The 12,264-nt window shown below is 42.0% G+C and overlaps 1 protein-coding gene across 3 annotated transcripts in view; it reads right to left on the reverse strand.

Moving 5' to 3' along the window:
* Window positions 1-8,537, reverse strand: part of NUDT14 (nudix hydrolase 14) — a 44,940-nt gene extending 36,403 nt beyond the window's left edge. Inside the window, exons 1-2 of one of the 3 annotated variants that reach the window (XM_015865678.2) lie at window positions 8,412-8,516; window positions 4,594-4,649 (exon numbers count right to left, since the gene is read on the reverse strand). Coding sequence is in view for 2 of the 3 variants with exons in the window: in XM_015865675.1 (XP_015721161.1) it covers window positions 36-119 (84 nt within the window). In the remaining variant the exon portion in view is untranslated. Of the gene's footprint in view, window positions 1-35; window positions 135-4,593; window positions 4,650-8,411 lie in introns of those variants that run through there. The other 2 variants (XM_015865677.2, XM_015865675.1) reach the window with 2 other exon arrangements.
* Window positions 8,538-12,264: the final 3,727 nt, after the last annotated feature.

Here is a 12,264-nt window from a genome sequence, read left to right on the forward strand (position 1 = left end):
TCCAGGTTCTGCTGTTTTCTTCATTTTACTTTTACCTTCCAATTGTGCCACCTCCTTCTCATCTTCCCATTGGAAAAGAAGTAACGCACAGAAAGATTCAAGAAGCATCTCCAAACCATCTCGTAAACTCTCACCCCTTCTGAAGGGAGCGCTGGAACAGACCTCCCTTAAAAGACAAATACAACTGATATTTAATTAACCAAATTAATCAGTGATTAACTGAATAGGTTAGTGATTTATATGCTGTTCTGCATTTTAGCTCAGTATTTCTGAAAGCTTCATGATGACAGAGGTGCTGGAACAGTTTAAAACTAAAGAGACTTAAAGAACCATGCAAGCCAATGGAAAATTACCTTTAATCACTCTTTAAAACTGAGAACTGCTTGTAACAAATGACCGAGTTCTCTGCTGATGGTTCCATGCAAATGTAGAAATCAGAGTTTAATAGAAAACAGATCTATTAGGATAGTACTTATGCCAGCCAGAATCATTAGAGCACACTGTTTTGATCTATGCTTTGCCACGCAGACCACCATTTTATTTCTTGATTATTATGGCCACCTGAAGTACAATCTTTGTTGATCACTGACTTGGGGGAATTTCTGGACCCAAGGACTTCAGAACTCTACTGATAGCACAATTGCTGCGCTCGAGTGACACTGGTGTGATCAAAATGCTGTATGGGGCACTTCTACTTTAATTAAGTCAGGCTTTGGGACACAACCACTCAACACAGACTCTTGTTACAGGTCCCTGTTCTTTTAAAAGTTAAGCTGCAGATACAGCACACGTAGCTTATGAGCAAACAGGGACTGATGGAGAACAGACACATATATTCTCATCTTTAGGACAGAGGCAGCACATGGGAGAGATCTGAGGTCAGGAAAGCAGATGGTGGGCACTGCTATTATAGCTAAGTCACCTCTTGTCCTTACAACACTGAGCTTTATGTTGTACAGTTGCTGGCTCTCACAATTTGTGTTTCTACTTTATTTTGGCAAGCTCATACTCCCTATTCTGAGTAAGAATACAGTATGAAATAACCTCCTTCGTGTCTGAGATGAACACCAACAAGCGTATCTTTTGCCTTTCCTCCTGCTAAAGAAACACACTATGAAACTACTGAAGTGAGATGCTTTTTTTTCTAGGAGGTTTGCTTAAAAATCGAAATCAAAAACAAAACAAAACAAAAAAACACTGGAGAAATTCTAAGTCTGTGAACTGGCACAGAGCCCTATCAGTAAACACACAGAAAGTCTCTGTTGGCTTTCTGAGATAATTGTATCATAAATATAGGAAAGAGATCCAGCAAGACCTGAAAACAAAGAAGTTCACAAAGTACAGAAGCAATATTCCGAGCAGCAGTAACAGTTATGTATAATTTCCTACAAGCACGCAATAATTAACAAAATGAGAAAAATGTAGGGTTGGAAGGACCTCACAAGATCCCCAGCACATCTCTTTCAGCAGTGGCAGGATCAAACATATGTTATGTGAGTGCTGCATAATGCATGCCAGATACAGAATAAGCGTCTGAGCGTTATGCACTCAGAGCTTCTGTTCGGGCTGTTCTATTGCTCGAGCTACTCAATCATTTTGGCAAATTTAGGTTTAAAATAAACACTTGCAATACTATACGTGTAGTATTGCTGTAGTATTGTTGTGCCAGCAATACACAACCTAGAGCTGGTCACACTACAGAATCACAATTAAAATTACCACTAGCATTACTCTTTCCACATTAGTTTTCGAGTATCCGTGATTACTTCTCCAGAAGGGCAAATTCTTCTTTTCCCATATTTTGTATTTTCAGAGAAAGCACATCCCTCACCTTCAGGAGTTTAGCCTCATTTCCCTATAATGTATTCATCACCACTCAGCACATCTGTCCCAGCAAATCCCATTTCCTGTCCCATTCATGAGGCTCAGCAACCTGGAGCTTCAGTGATTGCCGCCACACTTTTCCCATGGCCTTCTCACCTCTCCCCCCCCCACGCGCCCCGCTCCCATTGTTTATCATCTGTTCTCCCCTGCTGCAAACTGCTGTCAGATGTTCACTTATCCCTAATCTTGCTCGCTGCCTTTGATATTCTTTCTAATCCAACAACCTGTCAACCGGGGCATCAGCCCATGTCCAGACCAGCTGCTCTGTCACAGGCCCTGAGATTCCCTCTCAGCTCCATGTGGTATTTAAAGGATTTTGACACAGCGACCACGACGTGAAACAAATAATTAATGCTGTTTTGAACAGCGATCGCGGCTTTAGTATGACATGAGCTGACCACTAAGAAAAACTGAGCTTTACTTTGTTTAAACTTCAGTAAACTTTAGCATTACTCTGCTAACAAGCCTTTGATCGATGTCTGGGGGACAGCACTGAGAAGCTGAGTTCTGAGATGCAAAAACTTGTTACAAAGTTAGGGAGAAGAAGGAATCCCAGTGCAAGGCAGAGAGGCAGCAAACTTCACACGCCTGCTGTGTAAAGCATATTTGTGCAGCCTGAGCTTGTAGTAAGTTTTCAAAGCACAGGAGCTGACCTTCTGTAAGCTAAAGATGAAGATACAAATGTGTTTTAAATACAGCCGGAGTTGAGGTAAAATAGTTATTGAAAATGCACTTGTATTTTCAGGAATATCAAAAAGGCATGTTTTCATCCCATACCGACCATCAAAACTTGACATTTTAGTGAATATTCCCGCTGACAGAGAAGGTCTCATTTCCATAATCCTCAGATTTGCTGTAAACACTCAAAATGTTACAGCGTTCATCTGCTTCAAACATACAGAATACACATAATGTCATAGCTGAAGTAATGACACAGATGACAGATTTTTTTTTGTGCTGGGAAAAAGAAGTATCTGCTATTTAAGCAAACATATGTATTTTGATCCAAACTGAAAAATAAATACAGCATTTCGTTGTTGAAGTACACGGGAAATAAAATAGTGTTCAGATCTAACTGCAATTACTACCAAATGAGTCAATAAAGCCCACTTTACACTCCAGTTGAAAAACCAAACAAAACGCCATAATAAAATCTCAATGACGGGTTTTATAACACGGTTGAATCACAAGGAATTAAACCACTTTCATTCTTATGGCTTGTCTATACCAGGACATCAAGAAAACTGCATCTGCAGTAAGTACCTTGATGAACCTGAATTCTGCTAGTTAAACTCCATTAAATCCCCGTGTGGACAAAGTCATTCCGTTTCGTTTACTGCTGCCTTAGGGCATGCACAGGAAGGTTAGCATGGATATGAATTCAAAGTGCAATGGTACTTTGAAAGTGGTTTAACGTAAACAGCACCAGACTCTTTGTTGTAGAATGAGACTTGGAGTCAATCAGGAAAGTCCTGTGTAGACAAGCCCTCACGGATGAGGCTACTGGAGCAGTGCTGTCAAAGGCACTGGTTTGCAGCCTCTTCACCTCCAGACCTGGAAACATCTTCCACAGAAGCTGCAGACCTCTGGTAACACATTAAAACCTGCTAAATAGCCTGGATCTCTTAGCTGGCTGATGAACCAACTGCAAGTAGTCCAACAGCCCTCAAAAACAGTGTATGAGAACCTGCAAAGTACTGGCCTAGGGAACATACAAGACATATATTTCCTCCTAATGCTTGGTGTCAACTTCATACATATTCCACAGTCAACCAAGTTGTGTAGCTAGTGATGACATTAATGACATATTAATCTCACAGCAATTGGACTTCATGATCTCTGTAGGTCCCTTCCAAATGAACTAGTCTAGTCTACTTTAATGCTCGCTTACCTAAGGGTAGGCACATTTCAGACCACTGCAAGGATGCTACAGAAGATGCACAACACAACCTTATTCTTTCCAGCAAGTGACATCTGTTGTCATTAAGTTTACTGACTCACCATATGAATGACCTAAAAATGCAAAGTTTTGTTGCTGCTGATTAATTTTCACGTGTTTACTTCAAACGAGTCTATATTCACTTCTGAAAGGACGCTGGATAAAGGCAGTCAGACTTCCACAGCATACTGTTCATTGAAAGAAAAATAAGAACTTGCTTTCTGCTCAACTCCTGCTCTTATTTACTAACACTTCTCATTTCCTGCTCTGGTAATTCATACATATCTCATACAAACACATCTTGCACAGAATTCCAGAACCGAATTTAAGGTTGTATAGCTGACTCTGAAGCAGATACACCTAGATTCCGTAATTTCTTTTCTTAAACCTATGCTCCAATTACAAAGAACACTGTTCCTTTCAAAGGAAACCGTGCTCCCTCCACGCTCAACTCCCTAACATTGTTCTTGCGAAACTTCCATGGTTCTATTCTTCCACTCATACAAAAGAATCATGTCGCACTTCAAGCATAATTTCCCAGTCAACACAGCAGCAGCCGTATCAGTTAGATAAAAAAAATCCATCTCAACCAGGATCCCAGATGCCTGGAGAAGAATATGTCATTAATATACTCCCAGCTTTCTGCAATGGGCAGCATCTCCTTTTATTGCACCATTTCTATGACAAAAATGAAGTGCAAAATAAACGTACTCCCGAGCAGCGTATTTCCTACTGCTTGAAGCCTTTTGAAGATTCAAGAGAAGACTTACTTGTTTCAACAGGTAACTTAAAAATCTGTTTACTCCCTCCACAGCATCATTTTTAACTGTCAAAATAGAAAAAGAATGCCTTATGTTTATAAAGAAGCAGACGGAAGTTCCAGAGAACATTTCAGGCAGCTGGGCACATTCATGTTGCTATTACCATATAAACCGTATTCTTTTTTTTTTAATGTAAAATCAGATTGTTGTTATTATTTTAACGCCGCACAGCTTTGCTCTTTTCATCTTCAAAGTTTTCATGACATGAATGATCCAGGCCTAGCTTCTGCTCTGCATGCACACAGCTTAGCATAGAATCAGGGTATAATCTTCTTGACATCTCTGAGGCAGTGAAATTGTAAAGACACAGAAGCAGAGTGGAAGCTCATAGACCCAAAAGAATACAGTATTGAACCTAAGATTAGAAATAAGACATGCCTTATTCACTGATGAATTGTATGCTATCTATCCATTATAAAGTTCATCCTGTGTTAAAATCCACAGTAGTATTGAAAATTACTTTAGAATGAATGTAAAACTTTAAGAGATTACAATTTAATTCCCTTAACACAGATTGAAAGCATCATACCTTAAAATTCAATTAAAAGGAGCATTTTTCACATATCCAGCTTCAAAATAAACTCTTTGAAATGTTAAATCAGGGGAGGAAACGTGAGCACAACTACTCTGAACTGCGGATGTGATGTGAAGCTCATAGAAGAGCAAAGAGTTCCAGTTCACCATTACTGACTGTATCCTTAAGTCAAGATGTAGTTTTTCAGGTTGATTCCATATAATGGAAATAGATGCCCATCCACATAATGGAAATAGATGCTCATCTACATAATGGAAATAGATGCCCATTCACCATTCCACAGTTTTGGAGTACAGCCTCACTCACGTGCCTACTGGGAAAATGAATGCCAGTTGATATTAGTCTAGTAACAAACTTCTTCAAGTTCCTGAGCAGAATGAATGCATGTGTTTATACAATGCAAGGAAACCGTGGCAAGAACTCCCTTGCCAGAACAACCTTCAAAAACAAAGCTATAGAAGTCTGGGCTACATCCACAAAACCTTTTTATGTGAGCTCTGGGCAAAAGTTCCCGTAGGTGCTCAAGGTATTAATCCTCCATCTAAACGCTTCTCATGTTCTGCCTCCCATGGAAGGACACCGTTCCCAGCTCAGAGGTCACCAAAAAGAACATGCAAAGTCACTTACTCCTGCGTGGAGCTAATTTAGTCAACAGGCTGAGAAAGGTGGGTTTGAACTGGAACAGCAGAGCCAGAGCTGGAGCAAAAAATACTTTTGCTTCTGCTAATTCTCAAAAGGGTAATTACCGGTACTGCAGACAAACAAATGCATGCACTAACATATTACTACAGGAAGATTCACCAGAGCTCTGTCTGTCAAAACCCTATGTTACAAATCCAACATGAAGAACCACTGAAATCCCATGCAACTGTTATTAAGAACACAGAGAATGTAGATTCCCATTTAGCTGACCCAAATCCTCACAATTTTGCTCAGCCTCCGCAGGCTTTGCAACCTTCATTTATTATTACTATTATTATTATTATTTATTATTTGTTAGTCTCGCATACAGGCCAGTGCCTGGCTAACATACACAAAAGAGAGCTGAAGATTTACACACAAATGTGTTTCCCAGCAGCAAGAACACTCTCCTGTGATGTGGGAAGCAATATTAATTGAAGCAAGATCTTGCAGCCTGACTCTACCACATCCCAGGGAAATGCCCTAGCCCTTGGGCATAGAGTTAATCTCTCATTAGCCATCCCTCTGGTCTCTTGAATAAATTATTTATGAAAAGCAAAAAAAGAAGACTTCAATAGGAAAAAGTGAATAGAGATTTACCATGGAGTTTTTGGTAGAGAAGCAAATTCAGTAGGAGGTGATATATGTTTGAAAAAGGAGCCATTTTAGACAACAAATCAGTGTGCGCTATGGAGGCAAGTGCACACTAACAGCCAGATGCTGTCCTATATGTGAGTGAGGACAGAGCTTACATCTGAAAATCCCATATAGAAAATGAGGTCCATTCCAAGGCACTTGTAGATTTTCATTTTGAAACGTGGTTTTAAACACAGCCCTCTGCATCAGACTTGCTGTTTGCTGATTTCTATGACTCCTCTGCTGCTCTTCTGCTTCTACTTTCACATTATATAAACATGGATCAAATCCAGGCTTTCAGAACGCAGGCAAGCTTAAGACCTGAACACAAACCTAACTTGTGTTTAACATGAAAGGAACCACCAGACTTGATTCAAAGTACACACAACTCCGCTCCTGCATGTGTCCACAGATCCTTGTCTGAACACCCCAATACTCAGCAAAACACTGAGCTGGATGAAACACTAACCCAATCTTCTGGCCTACAGTTCTACCTGCTGGTCAGGAGCACTTCGCACACACAGAAGTCTTCCAAGTCTTTGGTTCCACTTGATGAGGTTTGACACAGTCACCTTCAGCATTGGTAACCTATAGAAGCTAACAGCCTTACCCCACCAGCATTTCTTACCTAACCCCCCCATGGATCACCTTCTGGTTTCCTGTGCATTTCTGGCAGTCCACAAACTCGCTAGAGCAATGGTAGTTTACAGCTCAGTGGGGTGCAGGTTTAATGGATATAAACAGCCTTGGAGGATAAACTGTGATATAAATCATCTGTATCTAAATTTATATTTAACCGCTGAAGAGCTCATTGTTTTAGCCATAGCGATGGGATCAAAATCATCTCCACATAAGTAGTGCAATTTGTAGATGAAATACATAGGAATCCATGCTATAGCTTAATTGTTCTTGAATGTTTGGAAATAAAGTGATATATTGTTTGTAACAATTCTTAATAGATTTTAAAATCATAGAATCATAGAATGGCCTGGGCTGAAAAGGACCCTCAAAGATCACCTAGTTTCAACCCCCCCTGCTATGTGCAAGGTCACCAACCACCAGACCAGGCTGCCCAGAGCCACATCCAGCCTGGCCTTGAATGCCTGCAGGGATGGGGCATCCACAAAACGACAATCTGTAAGGCCAAGAGTATCCTTCATCATACCTAAATAAACACAAAATTATACATCAGTACATCCTCTTCAGACTACAAAGAATTTTAGGAGGCATGTTATGTTTTCTGAAGCAATATCTGGAAGGCCACTTCAAGTCAAGCAAGACAGCAGAAAACACAAGTGTTCTTCTTTTGGTGGCAATGCCATCCCTTGTCAAATCACAGCACGTGAACAAACACGTCCTTGTTTCTCAACATGCTCGACCCATCTGAGGCACTTGCATTCAATTAAACGTAATCTTGTTAATAGTTTCATACATTTTAATTGAATCCCATTTTCTAAGTAAATGCAGCATGACTTGAAAACAGAACTAGCGAGTGCCATTTACACAGTAAACCAACAAAAATTCAGAGTACAAAAGTACATTCTTCAATTTTCCTTCCCAATACCTAAAAAGAAACAACTAATACAGTGTAAATCAATTTAATTATCCCAACCAATCGGAAGAGCAACCTGCTGTGGGGGATCTGCTTTAATAAAGGCTAGGATAGATGATCCCGAGAGGGATCTTCCAACATCTAAGATCCTACGATCCTTTAGGAAAACCACATATAGTATAAAAAACAATTAAAAAGCAATCAGGTGGGATACAAACTCCCTGATCCCCTGCAAGCTTCCTCGCAAGGCGTCGCAGGCCGCGACGGAGGGAAGGGGCGGAGGGACGTGGGGGAAGAAGCTGGGCGGGCCCTAAAGGCGAATAGCCGGCTGGTATTCAGTCTCTCGATTGCTCGCTCGCTCACCTGCCGGTAGGTGAGGCGGAAAGGCCGCAAGTAGAGAGAGGAAGGGCAGGGTTGGAGCGCTAGTTCCTCAATGGCGTCCATCCCGCTGCCGCCAGGAGGAAGAGGAAGGAGGAGGAAGGGCTGAGGCTTGCGCAGCCGCTGCAGGCCGGGCGAGGCAGTGCCTTAGTGCGGGCACAGCCCGGGGCCGCAGTGACGCAGGGACAGGCCCCCTGCCTGCTGGCCTGCCCTGAGAGGAGCTGAAATGCCGGCTTTCTCCTCAAAAACCCCCTTTTTGAGGTCAGGCAGCGGCACGGAGGGGCCTTGTTAGGTTTACCCTGTGCAGAAATATCTGTCTGTCAGCGATTTCTATGTGTTATGCTAACGTCAATGCTGTGCTTCCAGCACTAAACACGAACTGGGGGATCTGATGTCTGTGCTGAGTTTGGTCTGAGTTTCATCCTGGTACTGGCTGATGAGGAGCTGGATGTTACATGACAGTCCCATCTGCCTTCATGCCTTGTTCAAGGGAGACCTGCTGGCTGTTTATGACACTGTGAAAGGAATATAGCGAGTTGGGAGTCAGCTCGTTTTTCCAGGTAACTTATAGGATGAGAGTTAATGACATCAAGTTGCACCAGGGGTGGCTCATAGAATCACTGAGGCTGGAAAAGACCACTAAGATCATCCAGTCCAGCCCCAACCCGCCCCCACCATGCCCACTGCCATGTCACTTAGTGCTATATCTCCACTGTTCTTAAACACCTCCAGGGGTGGTGACCCCATCACACACCCCATCACCTACCTCCCTTCCTGTGTACAGCTGCTTAAGCTGCCATATGAATCAAATAGTTTTGTGAATACATTAACTATGCTGAAAATAACCTGCAATTCTCCCTGCCCCTTTCTTTTTTCTCTTCTAATCTCTTCCTGCTGCATCACTAATGTTTATTATCCCCTAACGTGGTGCAGAGTCTTAACAATATGTCTAAAAAGAAGTTATCTACCAGTTACAAGGCTCATTGAGAAGTGAGGCAGCATTTACATTGCAGAACGCCTGTTGTCAGCTGTGATAATGCAAAATAGTGTGTTTTGTGGAACCAAAAAGTAGTGTCTTTTAAGAGGAATATTTGTAAAACTTCCGTGACAGGTAGGCAGCTGAATGTATTTTATGAGCTATTTGAAAGTATTGGTGTGACTGTTTGCATTGCTGGATATATCCCTTGTATTTCTGCTTTTCTCACAGTGATCTTAAGGTCACTCAGAGCTCCTGGGAACTTAAGCTGTATTTTGCTATTAAATTATTTTAAGTCTTCCAAGACCAATTTAAGTATAAACACAGTTTCCGTGCGCAGCAAGTTTACAGTATCTCTGTTTGCTTATGTTAAAAGTTACCGGGTACCCAGGTCTGCTCAGCCAGTTAGATTGCTCTCTTCAATAAACATTCTGACACCACTTTGAGGTTCTGAGTGTGCGTATGTTTTTGGGAACATGTCATAGCATGTGATGAATTGCATGTTCCATTCTTATTCTTAGGTGGGAAGCGTTTGGGGTTGTACATGTCACAGACCAGGTCTCACTAATGTACCTGCGGTTGTAATTGGAAGACGACTTCTGTATCAGACGGTGTCCTTTGTGAGCAGAGAACTGAACTAAGGACGTAACAGTAAGTTTGAGGAGCTAGCTTAGTGCTGCTAATTTACAGGTGAAATCTGAGTGAGAGAATAGGTAGGAAAATATGCCCAGTGGTGAAACTAATATTGAGCAACTGGACAGGAATTTTGTTACAATTCATGTCTAGATACCATTTGCAGTAAGTCCAAGAACAATCCTGGGAAGGAAATGCCCCTCTGCTCCCACCTGCTCCCATGGACAAAGGGGAATAACTTATGGTTGAATGGGTGAGGTGTACTTCTGCTTTCTTGTTTCCTTGCACTACTTTTGTAGCTTGCCTGCAGTAATCAGCACAGTGACTGTGACTTGGATGTGACTGCACTGGTTTCACAACAAGAAGCACCAGCAAATGCAGAGATGCCACATGGCAGCTTGGCTCTGGGGTCAGGGTAGCTCCGTTCACACAGTGCACACAAAGTTCCACCACAGCCGACGTGCCCACCATGTCCTCACCACTTTTGCTAGAGTAACTCGATCCCAAAGAACATTGGGAGGCATTTGCTCAGTGCTGCCCCATATGGATTTATTACTGCAGATCACTATCAGCTTGCAGTTCTCTGTACCATGTTGTGTGTTACTAGACATGCCCACATGCCTGTTCCTGTTTCAAAGCAGTTCCTATTTTAAGGTGGTTTCGTTCCTCCAGAAACATGAAAATGGGCATTCATAATTCCAAGGTGATCAAGTGCTGTGTTCGTGTCTGTTACTTACAGAGATGATTCTGATACTTAAGCTTAGGCAGATGTTTAACTGCTTGCAAAACCCTTTGGTTTCAATTAGCAATTCTCCATAAATATCTTTTACATTTGTATGATATTGTCACTAGATTATCAGTTCCCACACTTCTTACATCCTGGATGACTCTTTGCTATCACAGTTTCTTTGCAGATCACTATCCGTGTTTACCACTACACTCCTAATTGAAATAGATACAGATAATGTGCTTCCAAAACCAATTGCCGTGTGCCATCACATCTTCCTTCCTAAGTGCTACTGTTAATTTGACTCCCAAAAAACAAGCAGGTGTCAGAATGACAGGTTGCCTTTCACAGCAGTACACTTATTCCTTTTTCTTCCTTAAAAAGGATTTCTGTGTTATGTCTTTTTGGAGACTTTCAAGGTGAGGCTGGATCAGGCCCTGGGCAACCTGATCTAGCTGTGCATGTCCCTGTTTATTGCAAGGGAGTTGGACTAAATGACCTTTAAAGGTCCCTTCCAGCTCTTCAGGGTTCTATGGTTCTAAATACCATATGTAAAGCTGTCATGAGTGGTGTCCTGAACCTGCTGGAATGGGTGGGGAAATATCCCTTGCAATGCTTCCTGCTGAAGTTCAGCAAAGTGCCTGAGCTGCTGGGTGCATTTATGCACAGTTAGGCAGCGTGTTTCCTGCAGTGATTCAGTGCAGGTGAGATGATGCTCATATACATGAGTGTGTGTGCATGCTTTTAAGTTCTATCTGTCTTCACCTGTCTTGCCTTGCTCATTGGCATACCATTGCTCATGAACAAAATCACCAAGACCAGAGCCTTCCTTATCTCCAGATATTGCAGGATATCATTATTCTCTTGTGTTTCTTTTGATGTGTGTGAGTACTCTAGTTACTAAAATATTGCAAATATGAAAGCCTCAGCAGTTGGAGGCTCACTGACTTGCTGTTCTCAGCTTTCATTTTTAAAATTTTTTTCTAACCCTCGTGGTTACAGAAGAAAAGTAAGGAAATGTGAACTACGCCTGATCTATCAGTTGTGAGCTGCTAAGCACAGGTCCTGTGCCAAGCAGATGCCACCAATTTAGGAGCAAGGCTTTGATGTCAGGGGAACAGATAACCCAAGCACCCAGTGATGGGTAGAAGGAAGCCAGCAGAGCTGCCAGAAGATGGGTAATAGATCTAAAATCCAGTATAATCACAGAAGGGACCTCTAGAGATCATCGAGTCAAACCCCCTGTCAAAACAGGTTACATAATCTGTAATTTCATGTTAGAAATATGTATGGGTGGCAGCATGAAAGCACGTCCTCTGCACGTGGGCCATCCTTGCATTGCCACAGAGATGTTGTGAGTGCCTCTGTGGGGATAAGGTGCAGGTTCTTTCTGTAATGAAGTGGCTGTTCTGAAGTTTGCCTTTAAAGTTTACCCCCTGGGCTCCTGCAGAAAAGCAAGCCTGAAGCTGCCAATATCTCGCTTTTAATTATTACTCAGTTCT

Source organism: Coturnix japonica, chromosome 5, assembly GCF_001577835.2.
Source record: "Coturnix japonica isolate 7356 chromosome 5, Coturnix japonica 2.1, whole genome shotgun sequence".
Classification (NCBI taxonomy): domain Eukaryota; kingdom Metazoa; phylum Chordata; class Aves; order Galliformes; family Phasianidae; genus Coturnix; species Coturnix japonica.